The sequence below is a fragment of the Hylobates moloch genome, unplaced genomic scaffold (genome assembly GCF_009828535.3).
Source record: "Hylobates moloch isolate HMO894 unplaced genomic scaffold, HMol_V3 SCAFFOLD_1, whole genome shotgun sequence".
In the NCBI taxonomy this organism is placed as follows: domain Eukaryota; kingdom Metazoa; phylum Chordata; class Mammalia; order Primates; family Hylobatidae; genus Hylobates; species Hylobates moloch.
In genome coordinates, this window is record NW_026652276.1 from 39,940,062 (window position 1) to 39,962,797 (window position 22,736).

At 44.5% G+C, this 22,736-nt stretch overlaps 1 protein-coding gene across 1 annotated transcript in view; it reads right to left on the minus strand.

Annotated features, from left to right (window-relative positions):
- KIAA2012 (KIAA2012 ortholog) overlaps positions 1-22,736 on the minus strand; it is a 129,622-nt gene that overhangs the window by 64,825 nt on the left and 42,061 nt on the right. Inside the window, exon 12 of the mRNA XM_032754924.2 lies at positions 12,852-12,920. Within this exon, the coding sequence (XP_032610815.1) occupies positions 12,852-12,920 (69 nt within the window). The remainder of the gene's footprint in view (positions 1-12,851; positions 12,921-22,736) is intronic.

Genomic DNA, 22,736 nt, shown 5'->3' on the forward strand with positions numbered 1-22,736 from the left:
CTAAACACCATGTTAAACATAGTGTTAAGACCTTATATTCAAATATATATTATTCTTGTTTTGGTTGCTCTTTAAAAGAACAAAAGTAAATTCTTTATGCTATTAAAATTCAGATAAAGCTGAAATTAAAAAGGAAATATTGATGGAAAAAAATCTGCTGATGCTGTTGAGTATAAATTTTGTATGACTGCACTTCACTGAAGTAGGAAAAGGCTTCTGCAAACTTCCAAATAGATCAGAGGCTTCCCTTTTCCTCATAATGCGGAGGGGCAAGAGGAAAGGTGGAAACATGAATCAAACAAAGGCAAACACCAAAGTGGGGCTGGAGGGAGGGGACTAACAGAAACCATGGAAACTGTGGAGCCAGCCGGGAAGCAGGCACCACCCAGACACCAGCATGGGGCTGTCATGTGATGGCCATGACTCCCCTCCATGCTGTCGTTATCAATGTTCTCTACAGGTGTGGCAGCTGAGGTGCAAAAGGTATGGTAACCCACTCAAAGTTGTACCACTAGTGAGGTTTTGAGTAAGGATTTCCCTCCAAGACTGCCCGACCCTAAAACTTCATGGTACAAAAGAATAGGTTTTATTTTGCTTTTCTTTTTTTTCTCTTAAGAAAGTAAATTTGGTCGGGTGCAGTGGCTCATGCTTGTAATCCCAGCACTTTGGGAGGCCGAGGTGGGTGGATTGCTTGAGGCCAGGAGTTGGAGACCAGCGTGGCCAACAAGGTGAAACCCCATCTCCACTAAAAATACAAAAATTAGCTGGGCGTGGTGGTGCGCGGCTGTAGTCGCAGCTACTCCGGAGGCTGAGGCAGGAGAATCACTTGAACCTGGGAGGCAGAGGTTGCAGTGAGCCGAGATCACGCCACTGCACTCCAGCCTGGGTGACAGAGTGAGACTCCATCTCAAAAAAAAAAAGTAACTTTAATGTTCTAAAGGAATGTTTATTTGAGGAACAGATTTAGCTAAGCACATGGCTCTACTTACTGACAAAGGGTTTAGTCTCTTCTGTGGGACCAATGTCCAACAAAAAGTTCTTTCCATACTTGGTATTCGTAAGTAGCTCTTTTAGAAGCCAATGGCCATATGTGACTCTGTATCTTTGTCTTTTTGACCTTAAGCCTCTACTCATTCTTTGTGGGCTGACCTTCCTTTTCTGTTGTTTCTCAGCTATCTTCTTCTGTCTTTGAAAATGGCTTTTGCACAGATTTAAAACATTTCTTAGCAGAGTGTGGTGGCGCGTGCCTGTAATCCCAGCTATGCAGGAGGCTGAGGCACAAGAATCACTTGAACCCGGGAGGTGGAGGTTGCAGTGAGCCGAGATTTACCACTGCACTCCAGCCTAGGTGACAGTGAGAGGTGACAACGTGCTAGCAGCCCTTGCTCACTCTTGGCGCCTCGTTGGCCTTGGCGTCCACTCTGGCGCGCTGGAGGAGCCCTTCAGCCCGCCGCTGCACTGTGGGGGCCCTTCTCTGGGGCTGGCCGAGGCCTGAGCCGGCTCCCTCTGCTCGCCTGGAGGTGTGGAGGGAGAGGCGCAGGCAGGAGCCGGGGCTGCGTGCCGCGCTCGCGGGCCGGAGCGGGTGCCCGGTGGGCGCGGACTCGGCCGGCCGTGGCCAGCGCCTGCTGGGCTTGATGGGGGGATGAGCTCCCTCTGGGCTGCCGGAGTGCCTGGGCTAGGTGCCACAAAGTCGAGTGCCATTGAGAGGTGAAGCCTGCTGGGCTTCTGGGTCGGGTGGGGACTTGGAGAACTTTTCTGTCTAGCGAAAAGATTGTAAACACACGATCACCACCACTCTGTGTCTAGCTAAAGGATTGTAAACACACCATCAGCACGCTGTGTCTAGCTAAAGGATTGTAAACACACCAATCAGCACTCTGTAGCTAAAGGTTTGTAAATGCACCAATCAGCACTTTGTCAAAACAGACCAATCAGCTCTCTGTAAGGACGAACAATTCCGGACGCGCCACCTTTACAAACTGTAACACTCGCCGCGAAGGTCTGCAGCTTCACTCTTGAGGCCAGTAAGACCACGAACCCACCGGAAAGAACAAACAGCTCCAGACGTGCCGCCTTTAAGAGCTGTAACACTCGCTGTGAAGGTCTGCAGCTTCACTCCTGAAGTCAGCAAGACCATGAACCCACCAGAAGGAAGAAACTCTGGACACACCACCTTTAAGAACTGTAACACTCACCACGAAGGTCCGCGGCTTCATTCTTGAAGTCAGCGAGACCAAGAACCCACCAATTCCGGATACAACAGAGTGAGACTCTGTCTCAAAAAAAAATTTTTTTTTTTAAATTTGAATCAGCTTGGGGGAAACTGAGGCCCTGAAAGCATTTTCATTCAATTGGCTCAAGGGCACACCTTGAAATAACACAAGACCAGGACCCAGAACCCAGATGTCCTGACTTAGTGTCTTGCACTTTCCCCTCCACATCACACTGCCTCCTGTTAGCGTCAATGAGCTTGCCACATCACAGCTGCTTGGCCATGATCCACCCTTGGGACAAATCCAGCCCAGCAGAATTGTGTTGTGATGAGGTTCACTACACTGTGGCTTGGAAGGAACCATAGGCCTCTTAGAAATGAAACTTATGAATTCTAATGCATAAGGAAAGTTCTTGCAACACCAGGAGAATGAATCAGTCAGCCAGAGTTCAAGAAATGTAAACACATTTTTAGATAGGAGACTGAAAAATCACTTAGGACTTCTCCATCTCTTGGGTCAAGACCTTGGTAATTTACTGAGGTCCAAGCTGTCAAGGAGGAGACACAACTCAAACTGCATTCCTGGGAGATAGAACAGTGGGGGTGGTAAAACCTCCTTTCAGAACAATGCGGCAAGATCTACCCCTGTTATCAAGTCAAAGAAACTGATTAACCCATCGACCAACCCAGGTAACTGGCTGCAAACAAAGGCCTGGTTCTTTTTTGTCGTTCAGAAAGTGGTGTGCACATTCCAGTTTTCACAGTGTATACAGGCTATACAGACTATAGGCTGCACAACTTCCAGGCATGCCTGAAACTGGGAGTTCACAGTCTTTCTGTGATGAACATTTCTGCCACTAAAGAGATAAACAGAAAACACATTCCTTCCTTGGCTGCCCACCATCAGGCCTTAGCAGATTTTCAAATGCTAGCATTAATCTAACCACAGGCTTTTAGTGAGGAGATAGCATTCCCACCAGATAATCAGGCAGTCTTAGAGATGACCCTTACTAGATGGGGGTCTCATCCAAAGCCTCTTCTGCCTTCTTCAAATCATGGAATCCTTCACCAAACACTCAAAACTTGAAAAGCACTGATTCTAGCAGGGAATATGGCTCCTTAACATTTCCTTCTATTTAAATCTGCATTGGCTATGTTTAATTCCCAAGTCATTGTTTGTTGTTCAATAAAAATGAAACATAGTCGGCTGGGCGTGGTGGCTCACGCCTGTAATCCCAGCACTTTGGGAGGCCAAGGCCAGTGGATCACTTGAGGTTGGGAGTTTGAGACTAGCCTGGCCAACATGGTGAAACCCTGTCTCTACTAAAAATACAAAAATTAGCCAGGTGTGGTAGCGGGCGCCTGTAATCCCAGCTACTTGGGAGGCCGAGGCAAGAGAATCACTTGAACCCAGGAGGCAGAGGTCGCAGTGAGCTAAGATCGTGCCATTGCACTCCAGCCTGGGCAACAAGAGCGAAACTCTGTCTCAAAAAAAAAAAAAAGAAAGAAACAAAGTCATATTTATTCCCATTGTTTCAGGATGCATATTTGCCTTGGTATGGGACCCTCCTGTGGGCCCCATCTGGTGTCAAAATACAGATCAACTCCAAAGAGTCACCTTATTAGGCCAGGCGGGCCACCTGGCTCCTTCCTAGATACATGTCAGGGTTTGGGAAGAAATACACACCCGTAGGGTCCAAAGTGGCCAAATATCCAGTGGTTACAAGGGCAGTAGCTGTTGGAGGTGCTGGCAGGAGCTTCTTTAAATCTGTTTAGGGCCTTTGTCTATGTATATCATTTCTGAGGCGTGGGCACCCTTTGATGGCTAACATGCTGTCATGGAACATACCCCATAACTTGCAATGTTTCATCACCATGGAGGGGATATATCCGTTACCAAACAGGTCTCAGAAACCATCTTTGCCTTCTCATAGCTTTGCACAGGGACTTGCTGGCCCCAGCAGGAACCAATGGGAGAAGGCCTGAAAGTCAGCCTCAGTCCCTTCATGGTTTTGTGTTTTTTTGGTCATAAATGGAAAATGCAAATGCAAATTCCAGATTATTAAAAAAAAATTCTCTCCAGTATAAACTTAACCATAAAAGGAAGGATAATTTTGGTCCTTCTGACCTTTCCTTAAGAATATCTAAAAATACTTTATTTTATATGATGTGACTCAAGACACCTATGACCTATACAGTGTTTGTAGTGTTATAATAAATTTTGAGTCTGCTTGTTTAATGCAGGAGACCAAGACCCAAGATGGCCTTTTGGTATTGTCATTATCAAATTCTTGGGACGAGATTTAAGATCCTGTTTATGCTACACATTTTCACTTTAAATCTTCCTGAATGAGGAGGAGGGTGAGATGGGCATAGGGAATAGTTGCTGGAGGCCTGAATAAGTCTCCAGGCAAAAGACATCCCCCTGGGAGCTCTAACTAGGGAGTCAAGTAGACAGATCTAGAAAATATGAGTCAGTCTGAATTTAAATATGGAAGTACTCAGTAAATGCAAAGGCAATATATTTCTTCCAATTTGGGATAACAGTCCTTTTACTTATATCTTTTTAGATTAAGGCTAGCTAAGTCTCAAGGGTCTGGCTTTAGCTTTGGGAATACCAATCTCTCTCAAAAGTTCATAAATTATTTTTTATGGAAAGGTCTAAAGGCACATGGCAGTTTACCAAGCCCAGAATGAAAGCCTAGCTAGAGGACTGAATTTAAATTCGAGATGCATAACAGCAAAATGTCAACCATGCGAGAAACCCTCCAATCAAGAAACATCACAGGATTAATAAGGATATCTATGGTGGAAGACTGTGTGGAGGAAAGGAATTCAGAAAAAAGGCTGAAGGTGGAACTGCATACAAAACAGCCAGCAAATGTCATTCACGTGGTGGTCTCCATTCTCCAGAAAAAAAAAATATATCTATTTATACATATATATAGATATATATTTTTTTTAGACAGAGTCTCGCACTGTTGCCCAGGCTGGAGTACAGTGGCACGATTTCGGCTCACTGTAAGCTCCGCCTCCCAGGTTCACGCCATTCTCCCACCTCAGCCTCCTGAGTAGCTAGGACTACAGGCACCTGCCACCTCACCCAGCTAATTTTTTTTTTTTGTATTTTTAGTAGAGACGGGATTTCACCGTGTTAGCCAGGCTGGTCTCGATCTCCTGACCTCGTGATCCACCCGCCTCTGCCTCCCAAGGTGCTGGGATTACAGGCTTGAGCCACCATGCCCGGCCTGAAAAAATACATATATATATTTTGAGAGGAGTCTTCCTCTGTCGCCCAGCCTGGAGTGCAGTGGTGCAACCTTGGCTCACTGTGACCTTTATCTCCCGGGTTCAAGCAATTTTCCCTGCTTCAATGTTTCCCTCCCAAGTAGCTGGGATTACAGGTGTGTGCCATCACGCCTGGCTAATTTTTGTATTTTCAGTAGAGACGGGGTTTTGCCATATTGGCCAGGCTGGTCTTAAAGTCCTGACCTCAGGTGATCTGCCCGCCTCGGCCTCCCAAAGTGCTGGGATTACAGGTGTGAGCCAGAAAATACTATTTTTGGTCACTTCTTCTCAAACAAATAAAGATATGTGGGGTCCCAGCCCCTAGTCTTATCTCCTCCAATCTATTCTCTACATAGCTGGGAGTCATTTCTGTAAAATAAAAATTTGGTGATGTCAATTCCTATGTAGGCAGAGTCCCACCGTCATTGGCGTAAATTCCTTAGCTGCTTTTATTTTTAAAAATTTTTTGAGATGGAGTTTCGCCCTTGTTGCCCAGGCTGGAGTGCAATGGCATGATCTCAGCTCACTGCAACCTCTGCCTCCTGGGTTGAAGCGATTCTCCTGCCTCAGCCTCCCGAGTAGCTGAGATTACAGGCATGCGCCATCACACCTGGCTAATTTTGTATTTTTAGCAGAGATGGGGGTTTCTCCATGTTGGTCAGGCCGGTCTCGAACTCCCGACCTCAGGTGATCTGCCTGTCTCGGCCTTCCAAAGTGCCGGGATTATAGGCATGAGCCACTGTGACTGGCCTCTTAGCTGCTTTCTATGGCCCTTCATGATCTGGCTCCTGCCTCCTTTGCAAGGTGCATTTTTCATCACTCCCTCCCCTGCATGTACCCTGGGGTGCAGTCATTACAAGTTGCTTCAGTTTCTCCATGCTGCCATGCTCTTTCACCTTTATATTGTCCATTCTCCTAGAGCATCCTTTCTTTACCACTCGGCTAGTTCCTATATACATCCTTAGAAACTCTGCTTAAGTGTCCTCTCCTTCCAAAAGCCTTCTCAACTTCCAGGCTGAGTCAGTCTGAACTCGTTCATAGCTCTCAACACATTCCACCCCTGTGGACTACTTTAAGGCATGGACGTGGTCTCTCCACTGTATTTTTGTGCCTACCATAGTTATTTGTCACTGGTAGATGGACAATTAGTGTTTGTTGAATGAATGAATGAGCAATATCTTTCCGCTTTGTAAAACATACTCACAGACTGGGCCTAGTGGCTCACGCCTGTAATCCCAGCACTTTGGGAGGCTGAGGCAGGCGGATCACCTGAGCTCAGGAGTTTGAGACCAGCCTGGCGAACATAGTGAAACCCTGTCTCTACTAAAAATACAAAAAATTAGCCAGGCGTGGTGACATGCGCCTGTAATCCCAGCTACTTGGGAGGCTGAGGCAGGAGAATGGCTTGAACCCAGGAGACAGAGGTTGCAGTGAGTGGAGATTGTGCCATTGCACTTCAGCCTGGGCAACAAAAGCCAGACTCCGTCTCAAAACAAACAAACAAAAAAACATACTCACAGATTCTTTCTGTTGAACACAGTCTGATTCTGATGTCTACATTAATTTTCAAAGGAGGGATTATGGGGAAACCAAGACAATGGCAAAATCCTCAGGCCACAGAGAGATGTATGAAAGGAGCAAGGGAGAGAAACTAGGCGGGAAACATCCTTAAGAAAAGCCTAGTACTTCTTTCTTTGTATTTTATTTATTTTATTTTAATTTATTTTATTTTATTTTATTTTATTTTATTTTATTTTGAGATGGAGTCTCGCTCTGTTGCCCAGGCTGGAGTGCAGTGGTGCAATCTCAGCTCACTGCAACCTCCGCCTCCTGGGTTCAAGTGATTCTCCTGCCTGAGCCCCCAGAGTAGCTGGGACTACAGGTGCCTGCCACCATGCCTGGCTAATTTTTGTATTTTTGGTAGAGATGGGGTTTCACCATGTTGGCCAACCTGGTCTCGAACTCCTGACCTCAAGTGATCCACCTGCCTTGGCCTCCCAAAGTGTTGGGATTATAGGCGTAAACCACTGTGACTGGCCTTAAGCTTCTTTATAGTTGTGATGAGAAGACAACATAAATGTCTGAAGGGTGATTAAATAGAAAATACTATTTAAGAATTACTAGTTAATGAAAGTTATAATTTTTTGATCACTCTGACAGAAGAAAATTTAATATTCTAAACTTTAATATAGGTTGAGAAATATAACGCACACACAAAATCCTAAGATCTACACCTGCTTTAAAATGCATTGTGCAAAGTATTACTTCACTACTTGGGCAAGGTCTTGATCCCTTAATGCATATCACGCATTAAGTGAACAGCAGATCCTGGCTACTTGGGAAGGACACATCCTGAGAATTTTAAGAATCCTTAGATTTGTGAATACTCCTAGTGTGTATCTATTGGTAATAAAACTAAAGAAGAATTGGAAAAAGAGAGTTCTTCGGACTCTTAATGAGACTATAAATAAAGGCTTAGAGTGATTTATTAAACTATTTTTTTGGCAGAGAACCATTACATTGTTAGACCACTTCACTTTCTCTTACTTCCATCACGAGTCCCAGCAGTCAGCTTTTTTTTAGGGCCATTAAAAATGCATGTGTGTGTATATATGTATATATAAAGAAATCAATGTTCTTCTGTTTGAAAAGTAACTGCACAAGAGCTATTGCAGATGTTATAATGAATTATAGACCACAATATGAGATGTGTGAGTGCTGCGAGGCTGGCTAGGCCCACTCACTAGCTTAGTAACAGTCTCTGTCTCCCAGCCTTGCAATATCAATGATTTGACTTCATGCCTCTGTAAAATGACAAATTGTGTGTGTCCCTGATGTTTTATTTATTTTTTATTTTAATTTTTTTAGAGACAGGGTCTTGCTATGTTGGCCAGGGTGGTCTTGAATCCTAGCCTCAAGTAATCCTCCCACCTTGGCCTCCCAAAGTGCTGAGATTACAGTCATGAGCCACCACACTGTGCCAGTCCCCTGACTTTTGAGGTCATTTCAAATAGTTGAAATCAACCTTCATGTCCACAAATACCCAAAGTCTACCATCTACACAATCCTTTTAGAATCCTGTCACTTTTATCTGAAAATAGTAATTAAAACCAAATGACCAAAAAGAAAACAAAAAATTGTGAAAGCTCTAGGCCAGGTGTGGTGGCTCATGCCTGTAATCCCAGCACTTTAGAAGGCCGAGGCGGGTGGATCACCTGAGGTCAGGAGTTCAAGACCATCCTGGCCAACATGGTGAAACCCTGTCTCTACTAAAATTACAAAAATTAGCCGGGTGTGGTGGCGGGTGCCTGTAATCTCACCTACTGGAGAGCCTGAGGCATGAGAATCACTTGAACCTGGGAGATGGAGGTTGCAGTGAGCCAAGATTGTGCCACTGCACTCCAGCCTGGGCAATAGAGTGAGATTCTGTCGCAAAAAAAAAAAAAAAAATTGTGAAAGCTCTATAGGTGTTCCAATGAATAGATGTTTTAAATTGGTCTTTGAACTCAGTTCCAGGGGGTATCAAGTATTTTATTTATTTATTTATTTATTTTTTTTTTTTGAGATGGAGTTTTGCTCTTGTTGCCCAGGCTGGAGTGCAATGGTGCAATCTTGGCTTACTGCAGCCTCTGCCACCGCAACCCTGCCTCTGGCAGGAGAAGCAATTTTCCTGCCTCGGTCTCCTGAATAGCTGGGATTACAGACAGGTGTGAGCCGTTGCGCCTGGCCCAGATATTTTCAAAGTAGCATTATATCTATTCCCTTAGCAACAAATGGGGAATATTAAGCGCAAAGTGATGTAAACATGTTTTTGTTAAGGTCATTGGGCAAATCAAGGAAACAAATAAGGTTCTAAGTTGTGAAAGAGGCACCCTATGCTTATATGTGGAATGTATTTTCCTGCGGAGACTGTTCTGCATAGTGATTAAGTTTCCAAGTCAACCTGAAAAAATAAAAAGCCTGTTTCACCCATGTTGTAGCTAAACCTTTTCAATCATTAAATGCTTATGCTGCACTGACAGTAGGTATGTGTTAGCAGCATATTACCAGGTAATAGGGTTGCTGGTGGGCCCCTGCCCTTAAAAAGATTGCAGTCTAGTGACTGAGTGTGGTGCCTCACGCCTGTAATCCCAGCACTTTGAGATGCCAAGGTGGGAAGATGGCTTGAGCCCAGAAGTTGGAGACCAGTCTGGGCAACATGGTGAAACCCCATCTCTACCAAAAAAAAAAAAAAAAAAAAAAGACAGGCATGATGGCAAGCACCTGTAGTCCTAGCTACTCAGGAGGTTGACATGAGAGGATCGCTTGAGCCCAGGAAGTCAAGGCTGCAGCGAGCTGAGATCCAGCCACTGCACTCCAGTCAACAGAGGGAGACCCTGTCTCAAAAGAAAAGAAAAGAAAAGAAAAAAAGCTTGCAGTCTCATGGAGAGAAAAGTCTTGTCAGTGGACAATGCAGTGAGTGAGCTGCTGTGGCTGTAACTGGGTAAGCATGGTTCACTGTGCACATGTGGGTGGTGAGTGTCACCCCATCGGCAGGGAGGGGGAAGGGAAGGAGGGCGAGGGGAAAGTGGAAAAGCCTTCGTGGGGAGGTCAGTTTGAGGACTAAATTGAGAAGCGAAGGATTAGCAGGAGTTAACTAGGACAAGGGGTAAAAGTCAGGGGATAACAGAAAGTAGAATGGTGGTTTCCAGGGGCTAGGGGAGGGAGAAGGGGGAGTTGTTTAATGGGTATAAAGTTTCAGTTTTGCAAGACGAAAAGAGTTCTGGAGACTGGTTGCACAATAATGTGAATGTACTTAATGCCACTGGACTGTACACTAAAAATGGTTCAGATGACAAATTTTATGTTATCTGTATTTTACCGCAATTAAAAAATGCTGGATAGGAGGAGATGAGGAACTGTGCTCCAGGCAGAGGGAACAGTACATTCTAAAGCTTGGAAATAGGAAAGAGATTTGCATTAGTCCAAGGTCTTTTAGTTACTAGGAATAGAGGCGAGAAGGATCAAAACGTTCTCTCCTTTTCCTGGATCTAGAGCTTGCTGCGAGGCCCCCTGTAATAGGCTAAGTTAGCCTTTGGTGCACTGTCATGGCCCCTTCTGTACTTTTCTCCTTCTAGTGTCCCCTTCTCCATGCAGCTGATGTTCTGCTGTTCATCCGAGCCCCCTGGGGCACTCCATGGGCCAGGCATGTTTCAACCTTTAAGCTCTATATACTTCCAAATTACTCACCTTTGTTTCCACCCCATCAGAATTTTTAGTCCCTCAGAGCAGCTGTTTCTAGCTAGGTTGCAAGAGAGCAACTATCTGATTAAATACACTTTTACTAAAGTGGGACAGACTATTCACCTCTCTGAAGTTTCAGAATCTTAAGAGGATACTTCTTAATCCAAGGTAAGTTTTTTATTGGTGAGATTTTAATAATAGAATGAAGGGAAATGGTAACATTTTAGGTGCTATTAGAAAGAATATTTTGGTTTGCAGAGCTAGCCTGTAAACAGGCTTATCTTGCTTGAAAATTTGTTTCAGGACTTTGATTCTCCCAAATTGTTACTTTTTTTTTTTTTTTTCCAGCTTCTCCTCTTCTCCCTGTGATATCTCTAGAAGTTGCAAATTCTTTTTAGTGTTATCCACAAAAGGGTGTCTGATGCTGAGTAGGGGGAATTGGAGGGGGAAACGGAGGTTGGACAGAAGCCATTTGTTTGCATGTGTCATTACTAAGTCAAGGACTTCCTAAACTCTCAAATATTGTCAAATGGAATTGCCCTTCTTTAGACTGATGCTACTATGAACCATGCTTAGTCATACAAATACAGGTTCCTTGGGTTCAAATCCTAACTTTACTACTTTGTGTGACCTTGGGCAAGTCACTTAACCTCTCTTGAGCCACATTGTCCTAGATGAAAAATGAAGATAATAATAGGATTTATCTCCTATTGTTGCTGTGGGGATGAAACGAAATAATGGATACAAAGCACTTAGCATGACGTTTCGCATATCAGGGATATATAACAACAGTAGCTGTCACCACCACCACCACCAACATCATCATCATTTTTACTGAGGGCTCCTATTTAAGAGCTGCTCTGGCCCAGTTCTAACCAATGCATGAGAATGAGCAAAAACGGCATGGAAACTCTTTCTACCTTCGTCAGGATGTCTGCCCAAGGAAGATGGCAAGGGGGAATGCAGAGGGCCAGACTCTCAGATATTTCTCTGCTTACAGATTTTGAGATTGGCAAGGATACAATTGTGCCTTTTCTCTTAGTTTTGCAATCTCTGGCAAAAACAATCCTTCCACCCTAATTTGCCTATAGCCCTTGATCTGTGGCACTGCCTCTCGCCTGTTCCTACAGCAGCTTCTTCATGCAGGATTCATTGCTGCCCAGCCCCAAAAGAAGCAGCCAGGAGGCCGGGAGTGGTGGCTCATGCCTGTAATCCCAGTACTTTGGGAGGCTGAGGCGGGCGGATTACGAGGTCAGGAGTTCGAGACCAGCCTGGCCAATATGGTGAAGCCCCGTCTCTACTAAAAATACAAAAATTGGCCAGGCTTAGTGGCGGGTGCCTGTAATCCCGGCTACTCAGGAGGCTGAGGCAGGAGAATTGCTTGAACTCGGGAGTCAGAGGTTGCAGTGAGTCAAGACCTTGCCATTGCACTCCAGCCTGGGCGACAAGAGCGAAACTCCATCTCAAAAAAAAAAAGCAGCCAGGAAGACCACACACATTTCTCTGTTAATCAAAGACTATTTTTAGGAGAGAAAGTCTCCAGGTCATCATCCTTTCCTTGGTCTGAAGCAGCAGCAGCCATGTCTGTGGGTGGAGGATGAGCTACAAAGTCAACCTATACTCCCAGTTTTTGCAGATCTCTCCGTGGGGGAAATGAAATAGAAAAGGAATCTGAGGGGAGGCAGACCTGGCCTCAGTCCTCCATTGAAAATACAAGCCTGAGTCTTTCCCAGATCGGCTCCTAGCTTGTGATGTGTGCAGGCTGACGGATGCACAACTCCAGGGGACAATGTCTACCTCATTATTTAGGGAATTGTGCAGTGGATTACCTGCAGGACCCACAGGACATCCCTGCAAGTTATCCTTCCCCAGGCCAGCTAAGCACAAGCACTTGGTTCCACCTGACGTCTCTTCCTCACTAATATTTACACTCAGACCACAGGGCTGCCCATCAGTAACTCATGAGAACAACACAATTCTCAGGCTTTCCAAGAAGCAAATCCTCTCTGCTACTTATTGGTATATTTGGGAGAAATTGTGGGTTTCTAGAGGTCTGTATATGAAATAATATGATCATGAGTCAAATTACATAGAGAAGTAGAGGTAACTTTTTAGGGGAAAAGCTTACCTTTTAGGAAATGCTGACTACTAGGCCCTTCCTCTTCATGGCTGATATTTGAATTGACAGATTCATAGGCTGAAAAACAGTAAGATATTTTACCTGAGAGAGGGAAAAAGTCTTGTAAAAATTTATTCCCTTATCCGAAGACAGGGGAAAACATGAAGTGGTTGCCTCAATGTTTAAGCTTTGCAATGAATTGGCTTTTTTTTTTTTTTTTTTTTAATTTTTGAGATGGAGTCTCTTTCTGCTGCCCACACTGTAGTGCAGTGGCACGATCTTGGCTCACTGCAACCTCTGCCTACCGGGTTCAAGCAATTCTCCTGCCTCAACCATCTGACCAGCTGGGATTACAGGCATGTGCCACCACGCCTGGCTAATTTTTTGGATTTTTAGTAGAGGTGGGGTTTCGTCATGTTGGCCAAGCTGGTCTTGACTCCCCATCTCAAGTGATCTGCCCACCTCAGCCTCCCAAAGTGCTGGGATTACAGGCATGAGCCACCGCACTGGCCTTGAATTGAATGTTTTTGAAAATCCACCGATGATATTCTGGAGAGAAGGTTGATCTAGGATTAAAAAAGTATTGAGGAAAATAATGTTTTTATCTAAGATGTTTAAAGGTAAAATTCTGTAGGGTCCATGATGATAAAATTCTGTAAGGAGAACTTTTGACAAAACAAGATCATGAAACAGTTAACGTTTGACACATGCTGCAAGATGCCCAGATTTGAACAGCAGCTGTGTCTCAGTGTGTGCAGCCATGGGGGATGACAGACAAGCACAAAAAGCCCCCCTCTCCAGTTGTAGCACAAACAGAGTGTTGGACCAGGGGAGCCAGGAGGGATTCTAGTCCATCTGATTCTAGCCAAAAAGACTGACAGGCTTTTTCACAGCCCCTGATGAATTTTTTTTTTGCGATCTGCTAGTCACCTGGGGTGAGAATTATTCTCCTAGCTACCCTTGTCAGTCAAAATGAAAATTAGTTAAAACAATGCTGTCTTAATGACTGATGAGAATTAGAATGACAGACTTGTGAAAGTTAAGGGAGAGGTAATAGCAAAGAGATCAATTGAGTGGGTCCTATATGAAGGGTTTTTTTTTTTTTTTGGAGAAGGGGTTTCGCTCTGTCACCAGGCTGGAGTGCAATGGCACAATCTTGGCTGGCTGCAACCTCCACCTCCCAGGTTCAAGCAATTCTCCTGCCTCAGCCTCCCAAGTAGCTGGGACTACAGGTGCCTGCCACCAACACCTGGCTAATTTTTTTGTATTTTTAGTAGAAACAGGGTTTCACCATGTTGGCCAGGCTGGTCTCAACCTCCTGACCTCAGCTGATCCACTTGCTTCTGCCTCCCAAAGTGCTGGGATAACAGGTGTGAGCCACCGTGCCCAGCAGGAAGAAAGGTTTTTAAAGGGAAATTTGGTGTGTTTGTATGAGAGAGAGAGAGAAGCAGAGAGACAGAGAAGGGAGAGGGAGGTGTGACATATCAGGGAGAGAGCAACAGAGAAGAAAAAAAGGAATCCTAGAAAATTCAAACCGGAAAAGACTTAAAGATCTTCTAGTCTGCCTAGCCACCAAATTCATCTCCAAATAATTCTATTTATTTATTTTTTTGCTTCATTGTCTCATTACCAATAACAAATAGACTAGAGAGGATGCCAAGAAAGAATGTTTGGGTTTTATTTGCTAAACTGCGGTGGGGCTTGGCAAAGCCTGCCTCTTGGTGCTCTTGCATCTCAGGGCACACACACGCTCACGTGCGCGCTGATAGCTGAGGCTGAGCAGGCGGCCTGGGATTCTGAGCATCAACATTGGAGAGAGGAAAAGCCGTAATTAGTGTTAATTGTTGACCCTGCAGTTCAAGAATAGATGCTCTGGAGAATGGGAAATGAGAACAAACATTAATTATTGAGTAGGGACCTTGGAGACAGACACTCTGGATTAAAAGGAGAGATAAATTGCATAATGAATGTTAATTTTCCCTCAAAGAATTGAGTGGTCGGTGGTTGAAATGGAAAAAGAGGCTAAAAAACAGTCATGAAAGAGAAAGCTCTGTGTGTGTCAGGTGAGAGGGTGGAGGAGGGTTACACAAACACCGTCTGTCACCACCACCGCCCTGCCCTTTGCCTCGTAGCTCCCAAGAAGTTTGCTATCAGGGTTTTCCTTAGAACTCATTATTTACCACAGCTGCCTGCTAGGAAGCTCAACCATTTCCCCTACAGCCCAGGAGCCAGAAAACAGCCACACTGCACTGCTGACAAGCTGAAAGGCACACGGCATGGGGATCTATTTTTTTCTGTGTGCTGGTGGGACTTTTGACTTGGCTTGAGGGAGGCTGCCAGAGCTGTGGCCCTGTGGGTGCTGCTGTGGGGACAATGTGGGCTCCAGGCCTTAGTTATTGTTTTAGCTTAATTACAATACAGGAGACACATATGCCCCCCTTTCCAAAATAACCTTCTTAACTGAAAGTAAAAACAGAATAAAGATAATTTGGGCTGGGTGCGGTGGCTTACGCCTGTAATCCCAGCACTTTGGGAGGCCGAGGCAGGTGGATCACCCGAGGTCAGGAGTTTGAGACCAGCCTGACCAACATAGTGAAACCCCATCTCTACTAAAAATACAACAAATTTAGCCAGGCGTGGTGGTGCACCACCTGTAGTCCCAGCTCCTTGGAGGCTGAGGCAGGAGAATCTCTTGAACCCAAGAAGTGGAGGCTGCAGTGAGCCAAGATCGCACCACTGCACTCCAGCCTGGGCAACAAGAACAAAACTCAGTCTCAAAAAAAAAAAAAAAAAAAAAAGCGAATTTGAGTAGAAGATTGGAGATAAGCATTGTAGCCAATTTTATAAAGAGGATCTGCAAATAGGCTTGTCATGGGCGGCCCAGATCTCAGAGTGTTGGTTGAGATTCTCACGTCCAGTCAGTGGCCCTGGGGAGCATGCCTTTTAGGCATGGCTGCTCAGTGCCTTCCACTCGGGCCCTCACCCAGTATTGTCTGGCTGATTGTGCAGTAGCCTGAGCCTTCTGCCTTTTCTCGTCTGTTTCTTCATGCCAGCTCACGCGTTGGGTTGCATGACATCCCTCCTCAAACACCTGTGATTCCTTGTTGCCTAAACAGCAGCATTTTGGCTCTCTCCTGGCACACAAGGCTTTCCCTGGTCTGGCCCTGGTCTGCCTTTCAGGCCCAGCTCCTCCTCACCCTCAGCATGAAGCCCCTCCACAGTCCACTCACACCGCACTGCTCCTCATTATGCACGTGTTCTCTACATTCCTCTTTTTGTTCATGCTGGTGTCTCGGCCGGCTGGCCCTCCCCTTCTCTTTCTCAAAGGTCAGTGTAAATGGAACTTCCTCTGTAAAAAGCCCTTCCCAACCTCCTAGGGTAGAATTAATGGTTCCTTCCTGGAATACCCCTGGATTGTGCTCTTAGGCCTCTGTGATGGCACTCATTTCATTCTGCCTTGTGGTACAGTTACTGGCTTGTGAATCTGTTCTCCACGTGGACTCTGAGGTCCTTGAGGGCAGTGACCGCAGTGCCTGGGGTGGAGCTTTGGTATGTGGAGTGAGAACAGACAGGCCTGGGAATGAAGCCCAGCTCTGCCCTTACCAGGTAAGTGAGCTCCGTGTGTTTCAATCTCCTTACCTATGATATGTGATTGAAAATACTCACTTCCTAGGATCGTCGGGATAAGGGAACAAGATGACATGCACAGCAAGGTGCCTGAGAGTGTTTGCTCTCAATATTAACATCCTTCCATGTCCCTTGCATATGGGAGGTATTCAGTACATTGTATCGAAGGAGTCAAACACACATGTAATGGGCCTTCTTTGAGGTTCAACCATATTTCATATTGGAATTTTACTTAATACTTTACAAGATGGAGTGCAAGTGTGATCTGATTTGATTTTCACAAAGCAATGTGAAGTATGCTGGCAGATATTATAGTTGCATTCTGTTAAGGCACAAGGTAAGCTGCTGTAAAACAAGAGACCCAAAAAGATACATTTATTTCTCTTGCACTTACAAGTCCAGAGGTAGGCAGGCAGGCCGATCAGGGTGGCTCTGCTCCATAAAATTACCTGAGCACCCTGGTTCCTAATATCTTAGTACTCCATCATCCCATATGGAATTGTTCTCTTCCACATGGTTGAAGCTGTTACCACAACCAAGTCCAAGGAGAAAGAGGAGGGGAAAGGCAGTTTCCTTTTAAGGAAATGACCTGGAAGTTGCATGTGTTACTTCCATTCACATCCCATTGGTCAAACCTTGGTCACATGGCCGTACCTAGCTGCAAGTGAGTCTGGGAAGCATAATCTCTTGGTAGGCAGCCATGTGTTCAGCTAAAATCCAGGGTGGGGGATTCTATTATTAGAATTTAGCTGAACACATTCTTCTATTATTCCTTTTATAAATATTATTCAGTCAATATTCATAATATACAGTAAATATTATGAGAAATACTCTGGGAGTACCAAATGTGTTCTCTGGGATATTCAGAGGTAGATGAGGGGCATCTACTCACAGGAATTTTAAATCTAGGAGGGCAAAGAAGAAAAATAGTGCAAAGGATAAAAGATGTGAGGGAGTGCTTGGTAAGAGGCCCAGGTGGTAAGAATGAGTGGAACGTAAGGAAATAGCAATCGTGGCAGAGGTGGTCAGGTAAGGCATCACAGTAGAGAGGGAACTTTGACTGGTCCTTGAAGCTTGAAAACCTGGATAAGAGGGACTAGAAGCTGTGTGATGCAGTGGGAAAAGCTCTGGCCTCACTGGATGAAGGAAGATCTGGGTTTGAGCCTTGGATTTGCCATATAAAAGCTGTGTGGCTTTGAGCAAATCATACCTCTTTGGGCATCAGTTTCCTTATCCATAAAATCAGAGGTTTTCTTTTCTCTTTTTGAGACAAGGTCTCACTCTATTGCCTAGGCTGGTGTGCAGTGGTGCAATCATGGCTCACTGCAGCCTTGACTTCCCAGGCTCAAGCAATACTCCCACCTCAGCCCCTGGAGTAGCTTGGACTACAGGTGCGCACACCAGGCCCAGCTAATTTTTAAAAGTTTTTTCAGAGATGGGATTGCACTATGTTGCTCAGTGTATTAGTCCGTTTTCATGCTGCTGATAAAGACATAACTGAAACTAGGCAATTTACAAAAGAAAGAGGTTTAATTGGACTCAGTTTCATGTGGCTGAGGAGGCCTCACAATCATGGCAGAAGGCAAGGAGGAGTAAGTCACATCTTACATGGATGGCAGTAGGCAAAGAGCTTGTGCAAGGAAACTCCCCTTTTTAAAACCATGAGATCTTGTGAGACTCATTCACTATCAGGAGAACAGCACAGGAAAGAGCTGCCACCATAATTCAATCACCCCCCACCAGGTTCCTCCCATGACATGTGGGAATTGTGGGAGTTACAGTTCAAGATGAAATTTGGGTGGGGACACAGCCAAACGATATCACTCAGGTTGGTCTTGAACTCCTGGGCTCAAATGATCCTCCTGCCTCAGCCTCCCAAAGTGCTGGGATTATAGGCATGAGCCACCGTGCCTGGCCCAGCAGGTTTTCTAATTGTCACATAGCTCTAGTGGCCCTGCATAGCCCCCCACCCCACTCCTAGAACCGTCTTAGGAGGGGAAGAGGTAGTTGAGTTCAGAGAAGTTGGGAGGGACATAATTAGACCATCTCCACTTCAACCAGATAGTTCTGCTTTTATCTGTTTTATTTACTGGTATCCTCGGAAAGTCTGATTAAATGCTTCCTTTGCTTAAATACTGATGACGGTGATGCCTAAGTTCCCTCCTGACTCTAGGGTTCTCTGAAACAGAACAAATGCAAGGGAGGTAGAATTCATAACTTCACAGGTTCTGTAAAAAATGACATAAGTACCATCATCTTAAAAAAAAGGAAATAATATATTCTTCAGTACTTTGTATTGATTTTTTCTTCAAAAAATGAATAGCTAGTGGATTCAAAGCAAGCTATTATTCCTTTTTTTTTTTTTTTTTTTTTGAGATGGAGTCTCATTCTGTTGCCCAGGCCGGAGTGCAATGGCACTGTCTTGGCTCACTGCAATCTCTGCCTCCTGGGTTCAAGTAATTCTCCTGCCTCAGCCTCCCAAGTAGCTGGGATTACAGGCACCTGCCATCGTGCCTGGCTAAGTTTTGTATTTTTAGTAGAGTCAGGGTTTCAACAACTCCTGACCTCAGGTGATCCATCCTCCTCAGCCTCCCAAAGTGGATTACAGTCATGAGCTATCACGCCTGGCCGCAAGCTATTATTTTTGACATGTTTCTTCTTCGGAAGCCATAAAGTGGTGATGATGCCCCCTTTTCAGCTACATATGAGGTAGGGAAGTCTTTATGTTTCTAGGAATCACAAGATGTTTCTGTCAAAGGAAATGAAGGAGAGTCCCTACTGTGTTTTAGTAGTTCTCTACTGGTGGCTATCAGGACACCTTCCAGAGTGGGCTGTGAGGCCTTGCTGGTCTCACTACAGTGAGGGAAAGAACACTGCTTCCTTCTGAAGGCTGGGACAAACACAGTTATCACAGCCTGCCCTTCTACAATCACTCAACACTGTGGTACACGTGATAGACCTAACTTAGCCCCATGCCAAGCCTGATGGGAATCTCCTGTAATTTTTGTACGGAGAGATTTTTAGTCAGGGTTCAGCCCAGAACAGAAACTGCCCACATATTTTTAAGAAGAAACAGAGTTACTATAGAGTAACTGCCTCTTATCATGCTGGGTCTTCATGAGCTCAGTACCCAGAGCTGTGATGCTTCTGCCTCACTTCTGCCCTCCAAATCTCATGCAAGCACATCTAATTGGCAGAAAATAATTTGCATCCAGCCCCCTAGCTGCAAAGGTTATCTGGGAAATGTAGTTTTTAGCCTTCTAGCCTCTGTAGTAACAGGCAGGCCCACTGAAAGGAAATGCTGGGTGCCCAGAGACCATATCCAGCCACATTTTCCTTTATTCAAACATTTGACTGGAGATCACTAGTACTGGTAACATCTGCCAACATTATTTCTCATGAGAGATATGAAAAACACTGAAAAGGCATAAGGGACAATGTACACTATAACCACATGGGGTTCCTATCTTCCTGTATTTCTTCCTATCCAGAGATGGATGGATTGTGGACTCTATGATTCAGAACTGATGTTTAGAGAATAAAAATAATAATAGTCACAAATGATTAATGGCTGAAATCCTGTTTCAGGATTTAGACACAAGAACTGCTCCACTGAGAGAGTCTCCTTGGGGAAAGGGGCATATTTAGAAACATGCCATGTTAGAATAACCTTAGAAATCGTCAGTTTAGCATTTTCCAAAGTTTGCCAAAAACTTTTTAGATCCACATGATGCTTTACCAAAAACAAAGGGATTCAGTGATCAAATAAGTTTGGGAAACAGTGCATATCCCCATCCTGAAGAACCATGGTGCACATCAGCATATCAGAGGCTCTAGGAAGTCCTGCGGTAAGGGATCTGCTTAACTTTGGTCCACTGGTTTCCAAATGTATCTGGCCCTAGAACCTTTCCTTTTTTACACAATGCCTGTTAACCTTCTGAGGAATTGGAGTTCGACGGGACATGTGCTGTGAGGACTGGATCTAATACCAACTCCTCTTTTTCCATATGAGGAAGCTGAGGTCCAAGGCAATGAAGTTATTTGCCTGTGATCACAGAAATCCTGGGCAGTACAGGTGGGAATAAAACCAGAGTTTTTTCTTCTTCCTCACATGGCCTTATCGAAATTAATTCTCCTCCCTTACATCTCTCGGCATCATCAGTAAGGTAACAGCTACTAAGAGATGGGCTGCTTAAGGAAAATCATACTTTAAACAGTACCCCACCAACATGGAAGGATTATTTTACCCATGGGGTCCCACAACCAACTTATCACAAAGGAAAAATGGGGAGAACAGTCACTTAGCCTATGTTTACCCCTAAATGATCAGTGTTTTGAGACCAGCTGGGATATTCTTAGACTCATCTTTCTGTCAACCAAATCACAGACCATCACAAAATGACACCAAGAATACTAGTTATCTAGAATACTAGTTATCTATTACTGCAAAACAAATGATCCTGAAACCTAAAACAATAAACCTTTGTTATGTCTCAGTTTCTGTGGGAATCTTGGAGTGGCTTAGGTGTGTGGTTCTGGTGCAGCCTTTTATGAGGTCACAGACAGAGTGTCAGCCAGGGATGCAGTCATCTGAAGACTTGACTGGGGCTGGAGAATTTCCTCTCAAGGCACCTCCCGCACAAGCCTGGGAAGTTCATTCTCCCTATGCTGTCTGAAAGCAAGATATCATGATCTAATTGCCTAAGAATTTATTTCCAAATAGTTGTTGACAGAGCCTGGAAGTCTCAGAAAGATCAGATGGATCGTATTCCTTCCTTTACTCATGAGTTTTTTTTTTTTTTTAATTAAAAAAACCCCAAAAAACCAACAACAACTATGATCCCTAAAGAACTTTCCTTTGTGGCACCTGGGGTATTCAGTCAATCAACAAGCTTTTCCTGGACATATGATAGAGATGAGACGTTCTCTAGGACTCATATATTGGGAGCTAAACAGAAAACAGATGCAGATAAATACAATAATCACAAAAGTGAGATTGAGAAAGAGAGAGAGAGGAATGGGGCTGAGGCAGTTGTGTGCAATGAGGTGGATTTATTAAGGAAAATGTTCCAGAAAAGATGAACTTAAAGCTATTCTAAATATTTGGGGGCAACTTCAGCAAAAGTTTGGAGAGAAAAGAATGAAGGCCGGGCACGGTGGCTCACACTTGTAATCCCAGCACTTTGGGAGGCCGAGGCGGGCGGATCACGAGGTCAGGAGATCGAGACCATGGTGAAACCCCGTCTCTACTTAAAATACAAAAAATTAGCCGGGCGTGGTGGCAGGCGCCTGTAGTCCCAGCTACTCGGAGAGGCTGAGGCAGGAGAATGGCGTGAACTCGGGAGGCGGAGCTTGCAGTGAGCCGAGATTGCGCCACTGCACTCCAGCCTGGGCGACAGAGCGAGACTCCGTCTCAAAAAAAAAAAAAAAAAAAAAAGAATGAAGACTGAATTTTTAGGCCATCAAAGAGATGAGCAAGGAGTGGGCTGGAATATAGTAGGAGATGAGGCTGGAAGGGGAGGGTGGAGACAGTGATTAAGATGGTTTTGAACAAACTGCTCTGCAAAGAGTTTGGTGTGGTTGGAGCAATTATAGGTTGGTGCAAAAGTAATTGTAGTTTTTGCAATTAAAAGTAATGGCAAAACTGCAATTACTTTTGCACCAACCTAATATTTTGCAAGAGGAAAAATTTTTTTCAGTATACTGTCTCCCAAACCAAACCAAAACAAACAAACACAAAAGCCCAAACCAAAAAAATCTTTGCTCATTAATGGAGACTCTTAGAAAGCCAGACCCTTATAGGAAGATGTGGGTTTAAAATCTTTCACCACCTTCTTGAGCAACATCCTTTCACCATCAAGACTGAAGGTCAACCAACTGCCCATGGAGGAAAGGCTTGAGAAGGGTCAGTGGCTAACTGATTCATTCATTCATTCATTCATTCATTCATTCATTCATTCATTCATTCATTCAATAAGCATGCAGTGAATGCCTTTAGGTTTGAGAGGCAAGTAGGATTAAATATACCATCTGTGGGACTGGGACAAGATGGAAGGCATGTCTTCATTTATCAGTATAAGTTTCATCTTTCTCTTTCTCCATGTCATGGAAATTATTGAAATATTTTTCAAAAAATTTCAATGAACATTTACTGTGACCCTTCTATGTATATGTCAGGGACTATGCTAGGTGCCAGGGGTACTAAAATGACTGAAGCATCATGTTGACACTGGTGACAATAAGCTTACAGCCTAAATATTTCCTTTT